This window comes from Enoplosus armatus, chromosome 9, assembly GCF_043641665.1.
Source record: "Enoplosus armatus isolate fEnoArm2 chromosome 9, fEnoArm2.hap1, whole genome shotgun sequence".
NCBI lineage: Eukaryota > Metazoa > Chordata > Actinopteri > Centrarchiformes > Enoplosidae > Enoplosus > Enoplosus armatus.
The window spans coordinates 24,817,166-24,838,703 of record NC_092188.1 but is presented as its reverse complement, the minus strand read 5'-3'; the positions used below and the strand labels follow the sequence as shown (position 1 = coordinate 24,838,703).

At 43.9% G+C, this 21,538-nt stretch overlaps 1 protein-coding gene across 2 annotated transcripts in view; it reads right to left on the bottom strand.

Moving 5' to 3' along the window:
- Positions 1-21,538, bottom strand: part of grik2 (glutamate receptor, ionotropic, kainate 2) — a 207,132-nt gene that overhangs the window by 78,442 nt on the left and 107,152 nt on the right. For both annotated transcript variants that reach the window (XM_070911928.1, XM_070911929.1), the window contains exon 7: positions 3,296-3,439. In XM_070911928.1, the coding sequence (XP_070768029.1) occupies positions 3,296-3,439 (144 nt within the window). The remainder of the gene's footprint in view (positions 1-3,295; positions 3,440-21,538) is intronic.

Genomic DNA, 21,538 nt, shown 5'->3' with positions numbered 1-21,538 from the left:
AGGCAGGGCTTTTAAGGTCCAGCCAAAGATTCTAGGATAGAGGCACTGAAGGGTGAGAGCTAATACAAAGAACTGCACTTTAGCCAACAAAGTGGTTCTGAAACTGGGGGCAACTGACCTCAAGAGGTCTATGAAGGTGTTCCAAAGTGATCCCAGTAAAACAAGGATATACTGTATTTTAATCATTTGTGTCCACTAAAACTGATTCCTATTAATGCGTGCTATGATGACTATGGGGTATATGAGCAGTTCTAACGTACAACAGTAATTCAGCAAAGGTTCCCATATATACAGTACGGTGCAAAAGTTTTAGGCAGGTGTGAAAAAATGCTGTAAACTAAGAATGCTTTCAAAAAATGTAAATAATATTTTTTTTATTTTTATAAATTTACAAAATGCAAAGTGAGAGAGCAAAAGAAAAATCTAAATCAAATTAATATTTGGTGTTACTACCCTTTGCCTTCAAACCAGCATCAATTCTTATAGGTATACTTGCACAAAGTCAGGGATTTTGCAGGATTATAATCAGGTGTACCAAACAGGTGCTAATGATCATCAATTTCACATGTAGGTTGAAGCACAGTCATTAACTGAAACAGAAACAGCTGTGTAGGAGGCTTAAAACTGGGTGAGGAGCAGCCAAACTCTGCTACCAAGGTGAGGCTGTGGAAGACAGTTTCATGTCACTCGTCCTACACCACGACAAGACTGAGCACAGCAAGGGTAGTTATACTGCATCAGCAAGGTCTCTCTCCCCGACAAAGGTGTCAAAGCAGACTGGGGTTTCAAGACGTGCCGTTCAAGCTCTTTTGAAGAAGCACAAAGAAAACGGGCAATGTTGAGGATCGTAGACGCAGTGGTCGGCCAAGGAAACTTAGTGTAGCAGATGAAAAACACATCAAGCTTATTTCCCTTTGAAATCGGAAGGTGTCCAGCAGTGCCATCAGCTCAGAACTGGCAGAAACCAGTGGGACCCAGGTACACCCATCTACTGTCTGGAGAAGTCTGGCCAGAAGTGGTCTTCGTAGAAGAGTTGCAGCCAAAAAGCCATACCTCCGACATGGAAACAAGGCCAAGCGACTCAACTATGCACGAAAACATAGGAACTGGGGTGCAGAAAAATGGTGGCAGGTGCTCTGGACTGATGAGTCAAAATTTGAAATATTTGGCTGGAGCAGAAGGCAGTTTGTTCCGCCGAAGGGCTGGAGAGCGGTACAATAATGAGTGTCTGCAGGCAACAGTGAAGCGTGGTGGAGGTTCCTTGCAAGTTTGGAGCTGCATTTCTGTGAATGGAGTTGGAGATTTGGTCAGGATTAATGGTGCCCTCAATGCTGAGAAATACAGGGAGGCTAATGATTGGCTCCAACTTTATTCTGCAGCAGGACAACGACCCCAAACATACAGCCAATGTCATTAAGAACTATCTTCAGCGTAAAGAAGAACATGAAGTCCTGGAAGTGATGGTATGGCCCACCCACAGAGCCCTGATCTCAACATCATCGAGTCTGTCTGGGATTACATGAAGAGACAGACGGATCTGAAGAAGCCTACATCCACAGAAGATCTGTGGTTAGTTCTCCCAAGATGTTTGGAACAACCTTTCCAGCCGAGTTCCTTCAAAAACTCTGTGCAAGTGTACCTAGAAGAATTGATGCTGTTCTGAAGGCAAAGGGTGCTCACACCAAATATTGACTTGATCTAGATTTCTCTTCTGTTCATTTGCTGCATTTTGTTAATTGATGAAAATAAACTATTAACACATTTTTGAAAGCATTCTTAGTTTACAGCATTTTTTCACACCCGCCTAACACTTTCGCACAGTACTGTAGTTTGACAAAATCTAAGTAGAGACTGTCGTGTTCATTATTTCCCACAATATTTAAGGGTTGGACTGAACAAACAACATAGTGGGTTTTCATTATTAGACCCCTGCAAATTGTGGGATTAAAAACATTATGATTTTTCAAAATAGTCCTGTAGGTCATGAGGAAGTGTAATTTCAATGCAATCTGCCCATTACATTTTGGTTCCAGAAGTTAGGGCTATGGGGCATCATTATGCATACCAAATTTCATGGAAATCTGAACAGATTTCATTTCTTTCTTCTTTCAGTGTTGCACCCTTTCATACTGTTCATACAGTTTTTTTTTTTTCATTCATTTGTAACACATCAACGCTGGTGCACCAATCAGTGCGGTTTATTCATTACTCGTAATTGGGGACACTCTAAAAGGTCTCATGTATTTTCACTGATCGCAACAACATAAAAAAAAACCATGCATATTATCAAATTAATCAAATCTAATCAAATGGTCTTATCTGATGTTGTTGTTGTCGACTAACTGGTAAGAAGGCAGGCACATCAACATATCTCCTAACATGCGTGTGGATATTATCACCGAATCTGCAGTGCAATCCCAATTAGAGCGAATATACATTCCATCTCTTCAAACAATCAAGGGACATCATCATATGAAGAAGGACTCATATCCCTTGATTGTTGCACCGTAAAGATCACGTGCAGAGCATCATTTTGGATGAGTACAAGCATCGCCAGTGACTGGTTTGCACTGTAGCCATTGAGCTAAACAGCGCTGTCTTCTAAACGCTGGCATCCTCCTGGGTGACTGCAGGCTTAGAGAGCTTCAAGAGGCCAAAAACAAAAAAAAAAAAAAAAGCAGCAGATGGAGAGAAGATGTAAAGAAAAGAGGGAATGAGGGGACGGTCAGGAGAGAAGAGATGAGAAAATAAACTGTGAGCTTAATATAAATAAAATTGATGTGGCGATTTGCACACAAGCCCTCGCTATAAAGTCTTAACTCTTCGTAGTCGTCTCATGATCTCCGCAAACTAAAGGGGAACAGAGGGTTAGAGAGCCCTAAATATAGGTTGCCTAATCCCTGGCCTTTCCGCAGACAGAAAGCTGTGGATTAACTGTTCCAGCTTTGCAAATGCAGCGAACTGTGGGGCAATTACCAAAAATTTAGATGATGTTGTGTTTTTGTTTCTTGCTTGGGTGATTAATGCTGAAATTCAGAGAGCAGGGCTCAAGATGGCTGCCCCCGCCTGGGGGAGTATGTATGTACAAACACTGAAAAAAAAAAAAAAAAGATTTCCATATAAATAAATACAGAGAGAAATCATTTCTGTTTATTCCCTCCTTCTTGGCGGCCTCAGCCTTATTTGCATTCCGTCTCCGATCTGCTTTCCTGAAGAGCACGCCTGTCCCGTGTGAAGGGGCTGTGTGTATGTCGAGGAGGAAGACAGAATGGGGAGCAGGTAGAGAAACATCTACCTCTTTGATGAGGGCCATGAAGCGGTTCCCGAAGCGCCAGGGCTTGTGTCGGTTGCACTGTAATGAGCTGACAGTAATCTGCTGAGACTGCTGCACAGCCACGGCCACCACGTGCACGGCATCATACATCAGCGCGGCGTCCGTCTGCAAGCCGAGACAGAGGAGGAAAGGGGGGTGGGAGGGGAGGGGGGGGGCAGAGCGTCATTAACATGGAATACAGCACACGACAAATCAGAGCGCTCCCAGGCAGCGGGGATCTTTTCAGAATCAGAGAAATATCAATATTGTGATATCATGATGGCTGCAAAACTCAGATGTACAGTATGGGTCTGCATCTTTTCATGCACTGATAAAGAGACTTGGGGGGGGGGGGGGGGGGGGGTTATGAGGAGTATAAAACAAATCTAGAACATGAAATAAGCATGAATAAAACAAAATGAGAAAAATAACACTTATATTTACATACTGCTGACAATTTCATTCAACTCATATAATATATATATATAATAGATTTATGCAGCAAACAATATATAAATGTCGAGAGAGAAAAGAGGAAATATATTCACACTATACATAGAATTCATTCGGGTGGCACACGGAAATGCACTTCCCAAAACCTAAACCTAACCTATTTATTTGCATATTTGCTTTTATTAAATTTTTTTCTTGCCAAAAAACTTGAAAGTGTAAATGGACTGAGAGGTCTGTCGGAATGGTACATTCATCTGCAGACTGACATGTTACAGCAGCATAAGACGCGGGATAAAAGGGTATGGAAACATTAAAACATCCAAATGAAATGAGAAATTAAAGAAATGACATTTAAAAAAAAAAAAAAGTTTTTTGCACACATAAATAGTATGAAAAAGAGTAACATTTCTAATAACAAATGGACGATTAACTTTTAGTTGGATTTTTTTTTTTTTAAATAGTTATTTCAAGGAAATTCCACTGAAAATAAACAGCTACTGAACTCAAATAGTACAAATGATATGTAATATCATTTGTCCTAAATCATACAGTTATGTTAAGGAAAATTTAAACATATTTATACACTAAAATGAACCATTGCCAAACAGGGTGCTACTACTGCAGCTACTACTACTAGTGCTACTACTAATAACAACAGCGTGATCCAATACAAGGTCCTGTCATGTTGTTTGTGCTTGTTTCGGTGTCCCATCAGTAAATGCTCTGAGGTTATTGCAGTCCATGTGTAATAGCGACTTTAGAATCCAGAGATCTGCAGGTTGGAGCAGGAGAGAAGGGAGGTAATTCCCGAGTTATAGGTAGACTGTTAACATTGTTCATTTCCTTCATGTTGACCCGTAGCCCATTATTACCTTTAGGTCCCTTCATGGCAAGCGCGCACATTCCATATGCCAATAATCCAGCCATTTGTGAGCTTTAAGAGTATTTTGGAAAAAGCTTGGTCCTAGTCACGAGTATTCGGCAAATCTAATGACATGAGATAAAAATAGGGCTTTAGAACGTACTTGTCTGGCTGCAGCTCTGGTTTAATCCAAAGGGTGGTAGTCAACTCTTGAAAGCCTTTCAGAAACACCCCGAATGGTCAGGTGGGAATATTCTTTTTGGAACTACTTTTGCGTTCCCTGGCAATACGTTTTGTGGTTCCTCACAATATATTTTTGCATTCCCCCGATCCATCGGCGCAGTTAGTGTGTTGTTCCAGTCCAATTTTGATGCACACCGCCAGTTTAGGGGAATGCTCTGCAGATGCTACATAAAGGAGAGACGATGTGACACTTTACATTATTCATTTACTGCTCATTACATATAGCCACTGGCTGTGAGCACAGCTGCAGCTGCTCTGCCTGGCTGTGCTGGTTGAAGCTGTGGCTGTGGATATGGTTAATGCTCAGACAATAATTTAATATATATATATATATATATATATATATATATATATATATGGTAAACAGCTATCAGAGAAGTGCCAGTCATCCACGCTTCATGAAAGAAGCCAGCAGTTCCTCAAAAGAAAAAAAAAAAATCTAATTAGTGTTTGTCTCGCTTGATTGAAAAACAATCACAACAGCTCTTCACAGTTGTTGCATGGAAATCGTGCCTTGAGGTGCACGTTAAAAGCATTGTCCTGCAGCTAAAAGTCACTCCCGAACTCCCTCGTCAGATGCCTCTTTGGCTGTAATGGCGCGGGGAAGACACCCCAGTGGTGCGCGAATGTGCGGGTGTAGCCGGATCTATATGCATTGGAGATCTCCGGAGAGGTTTCAAAATCAGTGACAGTCAATGAGCTTGCCTTCTAGAAACTCAGGCAGGCTTCAGTGAGTGCCCGCAGGGGTGCGAGGTTGTGCTGGAAGAAGGTGTTGGTGTGGGTGTCACCTAACGGCTGTAAAGAGTGCGTATTGGGTGTTAGACCGAAATGCAGTGTCATTTTGCAGATAAGGGTGTCAAGCAGCTGTGACAGGATGGATACGATCCACTTTGATCCACACTGGCTTCATAGTTAGTGTCGAACTAACCAACCCTACCCTGATTGTAGAATTGGCCATGCTACATGTTAAACTGTCAAGTATTTCGTGCACACTGGAGAAGAGGAATCACCAAGATCAGTAGGGTTCATCCCTTCAAGAACATCCACACAAAAACATAGAAATTCAGCCATTGCCTATCTTGTGTACACTGTAGTTAACCCTGGGGGTGGTACAAGAAGACGGCTTATGTTATGAAGTGTCCGAAATTAAGGGAATTCATCTTCTTGAGAGCAGAAAGGAAACATTCTTGTTTCGTTTTTTATATTTTTGGGGGTACAAGCGGAGATTGTGGCTTCACGGCGGTGCGGAAGGGTTCACGCTCCGGAGAGCAGGAATGTTCCTGGTAATTTCATGGGAACCTGCTCATTACATGTTATTCATGTAATGTAATTCATGTAATTTCCTTAAACAACTGGATACTGTAGTTTGTTTGTTTTTTTAGCAAATGTTACTTCAAAGGGAGTAAATGGTGCATTTAATGGGGACTATTTTCATTGATGTGTTTTTAATCGTTTTTTGGGGCAATAAGATACATCAGGTTTTGGAGTAATTGTTAGTCTGATAAATGTATTGTTGGTTTGGGTCATGCACATGACAAGAAGAAACAAACAAATTATTATGTTATCCTTCAATAAGGTGCAGCAACTGTGTCAAGAAACAGGGTGTCTTCACTGGCTCATAGCTGCATCTCATAGTAGGGAAAATTCTGGTCATTGCTTTTGTCTAGCCAGTGCCACATTATCCCATCACATGTGCAAATATACAAAAACATAATAAAAGCCAGGCGTGTGCTTCAAACCTTTTCTTTTACAATCTGGTCTGATTGCCGTGTTTGGTGCGTGGAGATTCCCTCATGGAATCGCAGCAATCAGTGTATTTGCTCACAGAGGCAAAGTCAAACGCCGATATGTGTAGCATTGACCCGTTCAGCCATCTTGACAGTGCAGACTTTTTGAGGGAATGGGGGTGATGACAGATTTTCAAAATGTGGGAAGCTATCACATTAGCTGGGTTGCACGATCCCGTTTTATTTTTACTCTGCTCTCTTGAAAGAGAAGCTCTTTGAATCAATTTTGCCACAAACAAAACTAGCCACAACCGACATTAGCCACTGCGTGACCTACAAACTACATTTGTCACGTTTGCCGAGTCACTTCTTTGTTTCGGCTTTTCCAGAGACGGAAGATCAGGTAGGCACTAGGCCCAGATGGTGTGTCGCCCTCCTGTCTGAAGGCCAGTGCAGATCAGCTGGCCCCCATCTTCACACAGATCTTCACACAGATCACTGGAGCTTTGTGAAGTCCCCTCCTGCTTCAAACGCTCAGCTATCCCCGACCCTAATATGCCCTCTATCACAGGCCTCAGTGACTACAGGCCTGTCACCCTGACATCTGTGGTCATGAAATCCTTTGAGAGACTGGTGTTGGCCCCCCTGCTGGACCTCCTGCCGTTTGCCTCCTGGTCAGTGGATGATGCAGTCAGCATGGGACTGCACTACATGCTGCAACACGTCAACTCCCCAGGGACATAATGCAAGGATCCTGTTTGTGGACTTCAGCATGGCACACCATCATCCCAGAAGTCCAATGCTCTAAACTCATCCAGCTCACTGTGCCGGCCCCCACCTGTCAGTGGACCACAAACGTCCTGACAGACAGGAGGCAGCAGGTGAGGCTGGGGAACATCACGTCCAGCACCCGGATGATCAGCACTGGTGTCCCACAGGGATGTTCTTCTCCCTCTACACCAACCCACAGGAGTTGGAAGTAGGGTGCTCAGGGTGCTGCAGCACCCCTTGCTGGATTGCAGACAACACACAAAGGTCATCGGCCTCATCCGGGATGGTGATGAGTCTGCATGCAGATGGGAGGTTGAACAGCTGGCTCTCTGGTGCAGCCATAACAACCTGGAGCAGAACACACTTCAAACTGTGGCAATGACAGTGGACTTTAAGAGCAGCCCCCCCCCCCCCCCCCAACACTGCCCCCATAATCATACTCAACAACACCTGCTGGATCCACAATATTAGCACACCACAAAGGTGCTGAGGAGGCCGCCCAACATCGATGGCATCATCAAAAAGGTCCGGCAGAGGATGTGCTTCCTGCGCCAACCCCGTTCAACCTGCTTCGGTAGCTGCTGATCCAGTTCTACACTGTAACCATCCAGTCTATTCTCTTTAGAGCCGTCGCTGTCGGGTTTGGATCAGCCACCAAACAGGAGAGGAACAGACTACAATGTCAGGACTGCACTCCACTGAGGACTTTTACATCTCCAGAGTCAGGAAACGTCACTGTAGACCCATTACACCCTGAAAAAAAACCTGTTCCAACCGCCATTCTCATTACTCACCACAGAACACGCCAACACAACCAGACACAAGACCAGTTTCTCTCCACGGGGCCACCACTCCGATGAAGGGTTAAATCAGTCACATAGTCACACTACTTGTGTGTGTTTGGGTGGGAAAGAGTTTAGTGCGACTGCCAGCTTCATGGCACCCAGTCTTTCTTTCGGTGCTGAAGGCGGGAGCTGCAGCCCTGTGATGTTCACACTGCCATCCATTCTCTCAGCTATAAACCACACAGGCCCACGGGGACCTCATAATAGCAATGTGACACCCTGTCAGTCAATCACGGCACTGATACTGCGAACAGGAGATGTCAGCAGGATTTGTTGGGTAGTCGAAGTAAACTTGGATTCTTGGGACTTGGCTGGCATAGCCCAGTTCATGATGATGTGGGGGCGGGGGGGGGGGGGTATTAAAAGACTAATCGACTAAAAGATATAGCTGACGCATTCCAGTCAATATGGCGTCAAAGTCAAGAAAGTATTTCATGAATTAAATATGCTCTTAATTAAAATAAGCAGCCAAATGTATTCAGTTGTGTGTGCAGGAGCGAAGTGAAGATGAGTGGAGGCTTGCCGGAGGACTTCTGGCAGCAGAGGTTCGTGTGCCTCTCTGCCTCTCCCCGGTGTGAGCCTCACAAGTACCCGTCAGGCAGACTTGCAAATGATTTAGCAACACCGGCACTTCACTCTATAAACATCTCATTAAAATCAATTATGTCACTCCTGAATGAAATTAAAGCTAAACGCTTTAAAAGCTGCTTTTCCCTTGTGTCAGCCAATATGAGCATTACCCCTGACGCTGTCTGTTTTTCCACCTCATTGTTGCCCCTCTCTCTCTCTCTCTCTCTCTCTCCCTCCCTCTCCTGCTCATCTCACAGAGCGAGTGAGAGAGATTTATTAAATCTCCTAAACTCAGATTGATTTCAACAGTTTTATAAATTGTTAAAATGCCCAGGCCTGGGCCCCAAGTCCCCACAACCCACCCACCAACCCACCACCCCTCCTAACCAACCAGCTCATCAGCATTGCCATGGAAACAAAGTGGCAAGAAATAGCTTTTCACCAGACTGGGGGCTTGGGTTATCGTTTCCTGACGCTGACGTTTTCCACATGCCCCTTTTGTAAAAGCCCTCTGCAGAAGAAAAAACAGCTAACGTGAGAATCAAGACTCAAGAATCCAGATTCTGAAGATGATACAAAACAGTTGCCCAGCAGCAAAATCAAAAGTACAGATTTGGTACCTGCTAACATTTCTCTAGTTTGATTGACAGTATTTCTAATGCAAGAACTACAATTAAACAGAACCTTACGGTGCAACATTAGTGTTTTCTACCTTTTGATAATGGAAGCATGTATTCATTGCTGAAAGTCAAATTTGGACTTAATGCATGCTCTTGTCTGCGCTTGTCAAGGCGGCACTGCAGTTGAATCTTCATATTATGGCAATGCAACAAAAAAAGCAGGATTCAAAGTTGAAACCACGGCTTAAACAAAAAAAGAGGTGTGACTATTGAACTGGGTTTTGAATGGGTCAGCGTCACATACGTGACACATGCACACGGTACGTTTTGTTGGTTCTGTTTTTATCCTGAATCTGCTTTTTCCGTCTATTTCAGTCGTTTTGACCAGAATTTAAAAATGCAAATATAGCTTTACCCAGATGCCCTATTGAAGGTTGAAGTGAATGGACGCGTCAACAAAACATCAGACTACAACGCCAGAGATCGCGGCTCATTTTCAATTTCCAACCAGACCTTAACTATGTGTTTGTTATTGCACATTCGTGCGCTCATCTCGCTATCTGCGCAAATCAGAGTCGACTATACCGCTCAAAATGGAGAGGTATTAACAATGACAATGACACATTTCTTAGCAGATTTTTTAAATAAAAAGGTGGGTAAATTTAGATTTTCTGCAGTATGACAGTCAACCATGTCAAACGCATTCGAAAGATTTAAATAAATTCCTTATTATCAATCGCCACTAGTTACGAGAATACGATTGTTTTCGTTGGAGGAGCTGTTGGTTTTTTTCAACCAATTTGGCATTTAGCACAAAAATACGAGCTGTTTTTTTTTTTTTAGAATTATTGTAATTTTCTGTATTCAGGGCAGATGCCTTCATTACATTGGCAGTTAATCTACAATAACTGGCTCACATAGTCATAGACGTCTGATTCCAATGAAATGACGCAGTGTGTTGATCTAACTCTCCTGGAACATCTCTGGAGCACAGCGACGGGATGCCTCGCTGCCCGTGAGCTGTCAAACTTGTGTCAGTGATATTGCATGTGACAGATGTTCAAAAAGAAAGAAACGGACAGAGGTCGATCCTAGCCCTTCTTAAGATTTCGCCACGGGAGACAGTGATGGATTCATTTAATATATTTTATATAAGTTTGACTCCGAAGAAATGGGACACGAGGCCAATTGCAGGCTTCCAGTGTAGTAATAGCACCCCAAAAGAAAGGGGTGGGGGGGTGGGGGGGGGTGAAAGTTGGATTGGCGAGTAGGCGGTTTTTATGGCCGATTCCTAAAGCGGTGAAGGGTGGCGGCTGCAGCCGGAGCTCTGCTGGTCACGCAGAAAGCTGTGGTCACGCTGCTCTGGCTCTTTTGATTGAAACATAAACACCCCGAGAGATGGGGGCACACTCGGGAACAAGCCGGGGGAAAGTAGGTATAGGAGGAGTGTGTGTGTGTGTGTGTGTGTGTAGGAGGGAGGTTTAACACTAGAGTGACTTCCCAAAGCAGCTCAGTACCCGCCCACCCTCACTGCTCTGTGGCTACTCGGGGGGGGGGGGGCTCTTCTCCCTGCTACTTGAAGGGATTAAAAATTGAGCATGTTTTCTTTTGGAATCTCTCAGAGGCCTTAGTCATGACTAGGTCACTCACTGCCATCAGCCATTCGTGCTATTCTCAGCACTTTACACACTAGCTGCACTGATCTATCATAAATTATTTTATCCAGAGCACACCGGGGCGTATTCTCCGGCATCAGGGGGGGACAGAGGAGCTAAAAAAGTGAGTCAGTTACCTGTTCACAGCTCTGTTTGCATCCTGAATAAAGGAATGACACACTGTAGTCTGGAGATATTATGTGTCGTTTCAATGAGAACGGCCATAATTCACCAGCGAATAACTGAGACAGGGATGCAGACTGATACTGGAGCTGAAAAAAATAACTCTAATAAATGACAATAATGAATTGACTTCATTTAAATTCGAGAAAGTCGAGACAGATTCTTCGATGGAAACCCATCTACTGTCAACAGTCACCACTACAACTCAGCTTAAAGAGCAACGTCACATCTTTTAGCTTGAACATGCCGCCATCAAATATTCAAGAATCAGAATCCAGAGCACGTCCCCTCCTCCCACAATTACCCCTGAAGACCGCTGACACTCACCCTCATTACATTACATAGCAACAGTATGTGGCTCCAGTGTTCCTCTATCTTACATATTATTTATTGTGTCATTATGTCAAGTTTCACTTGATTAAAAGCCGCCACGTGTGGCTGGTGTTGTTTTCACCTTGTGAGTCTGTGTGTGTGTGTGTCATCATGACACCTACTGTAGTGGGGACTAGCACAGAAGCTGTTTCGCGTACATTGCCAGTACTTTCATACGTCTGTCTTTGGACAGATTTTTAAAAAAGTTAAGGGCAAGTTTGGAGATGGTTGGGGTCCAAACAGTCTGGCCCACAGTCATTTAATAGCGGATCACTGTTAATGGTCGTTCTTAATGGATGTTTGCGCAAAATACTATATTAATATATGGGTGTGGTCCGAACCATGAGTACTCATGTACCAATGTAGTAATGACCGCTGAGTATTTGTGTAATAATGTAGTAATGACTGCTGAGTACTCGTGTAATAATGCAGTTATGACCGCTGAGTACTCCTGTAATAATGGAGTAATGACTATTGAGTACTCATGTAATAATGCAGTAATGACTGCTGAGTACTCAAGTACTAATGCAGTAATGACTATTGAGTACTCGTGTAATAATGTCGTTATGACTACTGAGTATTTGTGTAATAATGTAGTAATGACCGCTGAGTACTTGTGTAATAACGCAGTAATGACTGCTGAGTACTCCTGTAATACTGTAATAATGACTGCTGAGTGCTTGTGTAATAACGCAGTAATGACCGCAGAGTACTCGTGTAATAATGTAGTAATGACCGCCGCGTACTCGTGTAATAACGCAGTAATGACCGCCGAGCACTCGTGTAATAATGTAGTAATGACCGCCGAGTACTCCTGTAATAACGCAGTAATGACCGCAGAGTACTCGTGTAATAATGTAGAAATGACCGCCGAGTACTCGTGTAATAACGCAGTAATGACCGCCGAGCACTCGTGTAATAATGTAGTAATGACCGCCGAGTACTCCTGTAATAACGCAGTAATGTAATATTAATGTACCTAGATGAACTGATTAGCAAAAACAAAGTGACACTGTGATAAACAGGAACCGGCCTCCTGCGAGCAGAGCCCAGAGGGACTGCTGCGAGAGACAAGCTGTTGTTTAAAAGCCGCCTCAGGGAGCAGCTGGAGAACAGGTTACTGAGAGAAATGACCATGCGTATGGTGGATATGCAACATAAATCCTGTAAGGTAAGCACCAGTGTAATGTGTATGTAGACAAACACGTAGAGAAGATTAAACCAATGCTGCAGAGCTGCGGTGACTGAGAGACCCATCCTATCCACACCCATATTCAATGGCTGCATGCCCCCCCCCCCCCCCCCCCCCCCCAACACTAAAACCAAACAACACAGAGCCTATGTTTAAAAGAAATCAGATTTTAACGAAAAACGTGGAAAATAAATAAATACAACAGGTTACATACAGAAATACCCCTCATGTTTTGCAAGTTACTGCAGATATCTACCCAAAAAACAACTTTACAAAATATAAATAAATATGTTTTGACTTTCAAGACAAATACACCGAAATCGGCGCGGTAGGTATGTTGGAGGAATAATAGCAGGAGTGTGGAAGTCGTGGGGGAATTTCACAACTAAGGTGTAAAGATTCATAGTTAAAGTTTCACAACAACACAACACTCTCGCTCCTTTAATCAGAAAACACCTACATGTGCAATAGATGCAGTATACATAAAAGCCTTTAAAGTAAGAACATAATGACAACTTTTGGATGCTCCCATATGGACTGAGAAAAAAAATCTATCATACGACTGCCTGATATTTTTAGTCAGCATCAAAAGTGTCTGAATTACTCTCGATTGTTTCCTTGCTAACTTTGCGCTCGTCGCCTCCATTTTGTGGCCTACTTGGGAAATACAGAGCCTAATAAATCTATATTCTATCCTGAAGCTCCCCAAGTGAACGTAAATCTTGTTTTGAGTCAACCCAGTGGTGAATGCAGAAATCAGCCCCCTGGATCAGCTATTGTGGCCAACCGTGGCAGGGCACCGGACCAGTGCGGCAACATTACAACAACCCCACGTTTGAATTTGCCACATAACGCTAGCTACAGTAACAACTCCCGTGATCCCGCGCCTGCTCCGCGACATGCGGTGCGTTTTTAAGACAGTAAATCGTGTTTCATTTCTATTTATCGGAGGCTCGCCGATCCGCTGTAACTTGCAACTTCCCTGTAGGCAGCATTCCAACGTATTGCTGCACAGACGTCCACAGCAGTGCAGACTACCAATCAGCCAATGAAAGGACAGGAAAAGTCCTATCCCAGCCGAGAAAAGAGCCACGTCCACGTCATTTCTCCTTGTCCGCTCTCGTCTTTGAAAGTCAATGCAGACGCTATTTATAGCGCCTCACTTTGCTTTTAAGGAGCTTGTCTCGCTCAGAGAGTTAATCTTTTTTTTCCTATCCCCCCCCCCCCCCCCTTTCTGAATTGCATACTGACGATGACTTACGTGGTAAATGATTTGTTCTCATGTTTAATATTCATTCCAAACAAAAACACTAGAACGCTGGCGCCGCGAAGATACTTTCACTTTGTGACGTCGTAAGTCATATACAAATTAAGCACTGCCAGATCATCATTCTGTGATAATCAACCAAGTGTTAAATTGAAAATGTTCAGGTGTGAGGTTTAAAAATGCCTATATTTCGCTGCAAGTCATGGGACGGTCAAAGGAGCAGTTTGGGAAATACACTTCATTGTTTTCTTTATGAGGAGAGATTATTATTATTATGGTCAGTCAAGGCCTAACACAGTTACAGACTATATGCAGCCACGACCCAGATGTCTGCTTATATTCCATTTTACATATTTATTTGCCGCTTCTTTTTCCGTGTTCGTGCCTAAAATAAAAGCAGGCAGGGGAAGGAAAGGAAAAAAAAACAAAAAAAAAACAGAGTCTGGTCCTTCTCTCCGACATCAGCGGCGACGCCATTAAAAGAGACGACAGTGATGGTGAGAGAGAGACAGCGACAGAGAGAGAGAGACAGCGACAGAGAGAGAAGAAAGAGCATGTCACTTATTCCCTCCATTAGCTTCATTAGTGCGGGAGGATGAGGCAGATTAAGACCGCAGCGGGTTGGATAATGATGCGATTTGGCAGGGTTATCTGTTATTTCAGGTCCGGCCATTTTGGCGCCTCTGTTTGGGCTGGGTTATAATGTGATGTGATGCCCGGGCCCTCGGGGGGCCGCACTGTTGTTGCTACCAGCCTCTCTCTGATTAAAATCTGCTCTCACCAGCCAGCCTCAGTCTGGATGCCCTCACGCTCCCCTCTCATTCAGCACTGTGTAGCTTTCACTTCCCATCCCACATGATGTTTCAGCGCAGTGCCGTGGAGATTTAGAGACAAATTCAGGCCAGGCACTTCACATGCCCACACCTGTACGCTGTTAGAAAAAAAAAAAACAACCCAAAAAAAACCTCATATGTTGTAGAAAAGGTGAACTAAAAATAGAAAAATACTCACTCCATTATGCAATATGCAAAAGAGAGAGAGAATGATCCCTGTCAGAGTGATAATGCTGCCCTACTCCTACAACCTCTAATAAGGCCTCCGATCTTACGGAACTGTCGTATGTTTTGAGTCCGACCATGACCCTCTTTGTTGTGCACATTGTCATGCATGTGTTTGGTTCGGATTGGGGTGCCGTTTCTCATCCGTGTTTTGATCCATCAGATCAGTTTTCCTCCATTTCAATTCAAGTCATCCCGGAGAGTACATTTTTTTCAATAGCTGCCCCGCATATCCTTCTCCCTGGCTGCTGCACACAACCAGGGAGAAGAACAGTTAGCACTATTTGTTCATTACCCTGTCCTTTTTTCTATAAAAACAACATGCACATGTTGAAGTATCGCATTAGAAAAAAGGCTGCATGGAAACGGCTCACATCCGGTTCGACTGCCTCAACTGCACTAAAAGAGTTAGCGCTCAGTGACGTTGACCGATCAGCTGTTTCCGTTCGCATTCATTTGTCTTCGTCTCCAGACAGCACGAAGCGCGGCCGACACCGGCTGACACGAGCGCCGATAGTTGGATGGCCATGCCTCTGTTAGGTGCTTTGTTTCCGCTGGCAGATTACAGCCATGCGTAAAGCGTTGCATAGAACGCCAACTTTTGACAAAACCGCTAGCTCAGTTTATTGGTTCCAAACCAGTTGATGGAAATGCGCCTAATTTCTTTTTTTGTGACATTTCAAAGGTTTCCTTAAATCCACTTTTGACAATTGAACGGAATCATGGCTATTGTTTTGTAAAACTTTATTCTGAAGCGCACACGGCATCTGGGACCATTTTCATTCGGCTACACCGATGATTCATGTAAGTTGTCCGCTGCAGGATCTGAAATATCCCAGCCAAAATGTAAGTTGATGCTGTCACTTATCATTACACTGGAAGGCTTCTGTTCGCACCTTCATTTCTGCCCCAAATTTCAAGTTAACCTCCTAAGACCTGGCATCCACATGCATGGACATCACATTTTGGGTTATACCATAATACTTAATTCTGCTTATATGGAAATTCAAAATTGTCCCCGTACGCAGAACCACATCATGTCAACGGATGATGCTTAGTTTTTATACTTATCAGGTCCCAATAAGCCCAAATAGCAAAGAGAAAATTAAGATAGAGCTTGGGTCTTAGGAGGTTAAACATGTCAGCAGGTTGCTTGAATCGTTACATTCCCGTAAAATACAGAGGACATGATCCCAATGTCCTCAATGGAAGCCTGCGGCCCTGAGCACCGGACGCACATTTTTCAGTCGTCCGTCTTACAGAGACACTTTCTGTCTGTCTCCACCTGCTCGCCATTTACATGCGCAATCGTGACCTGAAGCGTCGTTTTAGGCTCCGAGTCTCCGTTCCCCTGACTTACACGTGTAACTACAGTGATTGTGCATTTGGAGTCTAATGGCTGCCAAAACACGTCTGAGCCCAGGCAGTGCTGTGGCTAATCGCATTCAGTGTAGACACTGACAAAGGAGCGAAGCTGCTGCTGCTGCTGTGCTGACAAGGTGTTAAAGGAATATTTCCACATTTTTGGGAAAACGTGCTTATTCGCCTTCTTGCTGAGAGTTAGATGAGAAGACGGATAGCGCGACAAATAATTACAGCAATCTTTTTGGATATACCTCGTGGAATTACTGGGACTTATATATATAACTATTTTCAGGCACTGATCACGTATTTGGCGACCTTGCTCAACGCTATATTCCTCTGAAGTGTCGATGTTGTGCCTCTGCCGTGCATCAGAAAAGATGCATACAGCACACGAGTAATAGGACTGAGTGTCAGGATGTGAAGTCGCTTCAGCAGCAGGCTCCCAAAAAACATCAATGGCGGAACGTTTTTGAAGAGGAACTAAAATAGCTTGCTGTCGTTGTCACAGTGCTTCCTATGTGTGTTTAGTTCAGTCATTTACGCTTCCCGTTTTTATACGTTTAATAAAAGAGGAGCGAAAGTTGAGAAAGCCTTGGAAACAACTCTAGGATTAAACACTCAAATTAAAGTCAATCATTAATATCTAAATGAACTTGGATGAAGCCATTTTATGGGCTTAAAGGACTGATAAAAAAAAAAAAAAAAAAAAAAAGAAATGGCCCGATTCTGGGCTTTAACTGTGTCAAGAGTGTTGAGGAATGAGGTCCCTGGCAGTGATGAGGGGGCAAATGAAGGTGACAGAGATGGCAAACTCCCCATGCCGCCACTTGTCAGTCGCTGCGGCTGTAACAGCTGAAGTGTATTCTGGGACGCGGCCGAGGAAGGGGACGTGGGTGTCGAGCCACGCAAGGGTGGCTTACGCGAGGGTTTCCCAGAGGAGTCCCTCCAGATAATGAGACAAGACTAATGTCACTAATTGGTGCTTAAATGAATGGTGCATTGGACAACTTCATGTATTAAGGGTTAGACCACTGTGCTCACCGTGGCCACTCAACTCGGTGCGCAGCCCTTTTTGCGCAAACTCACTCCTGCAGGTGTCAAGTCAACCTAAAATAAAGTAGCTGTGTAAAGCTCGAGGGCATGTGGTGACAGGTCCCTACTGTTCGGTTCAGCGTTGCAACGGGCCAGACACTGATTTAAGGGACTCTGAATGTGGTATGACGCTCAGTGTCTCGTGGGATTTTTGCCACACACACGGTGTCAGTTGAGGAGAAGGTTTGCTGTGCAGGAGGATATCTCAAAAGCCCAAAGCAGTCGTGAAATGGACGAACTGCTACGTATTACCAGCGAACAGGCCCGGGAAAAACTGGGCCTGGAAAACCGGACAAGTGAGGAGGTTTCTAGCTCTTACGAATCTTGGTTCGTGGTGGGGCAATATTTCTGCGGCTCATATTAAGCCTTGTAGTTTTGTTCCCCACTTGACCTACTTTGTGCGGTCTAAATAGACTCTAGATTAGATTGAAAGTCCCGGAACCGGCAGGTAAATTGAGACGGTATGGTTTCCAAGGTCGTGAGCTGCCGAGATATGTATATGACTGAATGCAGATCTTTTTTTTTTTTTGATGTTATGATTTGTATTGGCATATTTCGGCAGAGCAACTTCTACAGTCCAGCTCACACTGCGAGAGCTGCAGAGCTACAGTGTAACATTACTTATTATAGGCTGTAACATTATCTTGTCTAATATCCTAATAACATTTAATATCACTTCCCCTTCAGGGACGGGATTTGATAAGATTTCATTGATACCATTTATCGATTCGGCTTGTCGGTCCGATTCTTTATTGATTGATGATCAAATTTGAGTCTGAACACGCTGTAGAACCAGAGTGGGAAAAAAAAAAAAAAAAGGCATGCGTGTGAGACTTGATGCGTGCAATGGCACCTCCGGTTAACCTCATTTAGGTTTTCTTAGTCAAAGAAAAGATCTGCTAAAATCGTGCCTGCGTGGCGTTAATGTTATTATAACAGGGTGTTTACCCTCGACAACGGACTACGGGAAGCAGTGGCCCTCGTGTGTCTCGGGTGCCAAATACACGGCATTCCTGGAATTTAAGCCCACATTGCGTCGAAAGGTGTTTCAGCATGTCGCTCGCGTTTACGCCCTCGCTTGAAATGGCCCTTTTACAGGTTCTTCGCGGAAAGCGGCTTTGACGCGTGAGTTCGACGCCACCGGCCAGCCAGAAACACATGCCATGCTCTGGGGGGAATATGATTGCGATGGACCCCGGACAATTTGGAGCCAGTTCTCAACTGGAACCGGATCTCGATTCGCATCCCTAGTCCCCTTTGCGGCCTCATATACAGTATTAGTCACGGGACGCTTTACTTTAGGAAGAGGTTTTGTGTGTAGCATCTAACTATATCTATTCTGTCACAGTGCAGCGCTGCCCTAATGCCACGTCGTGATCAGCCGTATTCAGATTTTGCGATCGTTTTATTGCGAGCATTTTAAACATCTTGCTCAAAAAGCTTTGGAGAAGAAACCATTTCTGTTCTGTTCCAGTGAGTAGACATCGCCCGTCAAGAGCCCGTATCAATCAAAGCCTTTATACGCTATCAACTTGCAAGGCAAACATCAAATCTTTGAGAAATAAAAGAGCAGGCTGTGAGATGGGAGCAGAGCGGACTGCCTCCAGGCTCTTGTTTATTTCTGTAACTCTGCCTGCGGTTAAGACTCCAGATGGGTTTGACATTCTTTCCCTTCACAGAAATCAAATCTTTTTCTCCCAAATCTCTCCCATGGCAACCAGTTTTCCCTTCGTCAACATTTGGCTCCAGTGACCACTCCCTTCATTTATAAAAAGCTCTCTTAAATTGAAAACAACTTTGCGCCGGGGAGATGAAATGTTGAGTTAAAAAACGGAGCAGGAACTTAAAATAGAAAAAAAAAAAAAAAGGCCCTCGCCATTTACGCCATAGAATTGTGTCACAATAATGTGCCTCAATGGGAGAGGAAATTGACTGTGTAAAACTAAATCATTACTATGGCAGGCTTTCCTTTGTAATGACTAATATGTGTCCCTCCACATCCCATCAGTGTACATGGCCCCTAGAATGACGCCAGGAAATGAGTCCTGAAGATGACTGCTGGCTGCCAATGAGAGCGATAGGGAGGACGACTACGGGATTGCTACACAGCCATTGACACGCAGATCGAGGCCATGAGCGTTGCATTGGGATGCTTGACAGGATATCGGGACACGAAAGGCAAGAGCTGGTGGGATTTAAGGCGTGGCGGTGAAAATGACAACAAACAGCTAGGTCGCGTCAGTCGCATGCCCAAACAGATTACTGCTGAACAAGTTAAACGTCGATAGTTAGGGGCTGGGACAGAAAGCTGAACTCACATCAGTGCGTGGCAGCACTTCAGGGATGAATTACTCTCCAGCATTAAAACATCAAGTTTATGTTTTTCAGACGAGCATCAATACATAGCACAGTATATCCATCCGTCTTGCCTCTAAAGCGCTAATCAAGTTTATGTCACACTGGTCTGGAAGTCTTTCCCAGCATGCACTGGGACACCCTAAAGTGCATGGTAGAGCGGATATACGGTGCAACCTCCCTGCCAGACAAGAATGTCAATATTGAGCTGATTCTTCTCATGCTTTCTACAGTGTCTGCACTACGGTATGGTTATAATTCAGGATAGATTCAGGTTATGGCAAAGAAACCACGCTTAGAATGTGTTCAAGTTCAGTGAACTAAAACACTTAAGGTTAAGGGTTAGAGGAAGAGGCGTGCTAACAGCTGAGTAAGGGTGCCACACAGACCATACCCATGACTAGTCTAGAACTCGGTGGAAAAAAAGGTCCTAGCAAGCACCGGAGGCTGCAACGTTTAATTTAAGCCCACACTGACAACACAGTAGCTATTCCTAAATCAGTAGTGGCACTGGAGGGAAGACCATCAAGAATTATCCTTTTGGGACAATGATAGCTTAAAAAATGTCAAGGTATCTCTATTTCAAACGTAAATTGTGACTTGATGGTGGCGCTAAAGTAAAGGTCAGGGCGTCACCAATTATTAGGAGTCCTCCTCTGAGGACCATGGCTATCCCACAGTAGATGTTGAGACGTTCTTGCTCTGGATTGCTTTTGAAAGAGCTGAAGATGTGACTTGATGACTTCACCCGGAGTAAGTGTCACCCTCACCCCTCTGTAAGTGGGTAAAAACCAAAACCCTTAAGTTACTAAAAAGGTCTATCGTCTTTTAGATGGAGACACAGATGGATCAGTCGAAAGGGAAATAAATGTAAATGTGCCTTTTATACAAGTTTTGTTTCCACTGCTGTTGCTGATGGATGACTCACAGGGAACAACACTCTTACTACAAAACTCTTCCTTTCTGTCTCACATGTACACATCCAAGCACACAAATACACAATACACAAATACCGCAAATAGACAAGAAATAAAGACAGAAGCAGCAGCAGTACATATTAAAACCAAACACAAAGCAGAGTCAGGGGCCTAAAACCAAACATAACTGAGAAAAAAACATGCATTTCATATCTGATAGCATGCCTTCACACCCACACAGACAGGCGCCGACTTCTGTCCTTATGAGGAGCCTCAACTACCTACATTGATTCACTGCCCTCTACAGTGACCCTATATACACAGCCTCAGCCCTTTCTCTAGTCCAAACTTAATTCTTACCATTTCTCTCCTAAAGTCCTAACCTTAGCCGCCTGAAGACGTGAGGCCAGCGAGCCAGCCAGGGTGGTGTCGATTTTGAGTTCACGCTGACATGCAAAAGAGCTCAAATTCAAATTTCGATGCTGATCATTTCTTTCATATTCATTTCGTTTGCCACGGTAGATATTTGAAACTATGTTTTGGATATTGTGGGAAATGAATTAAAAAGGATTGCAAAGCTCACTGCGGGAAGGGAAGAGTCGCTTTGATCGATCTAAACTATCATTTATTTGAAGACTAAATGTATTGTCTTTGGTAATAATACTGTCAAGAAAAGTG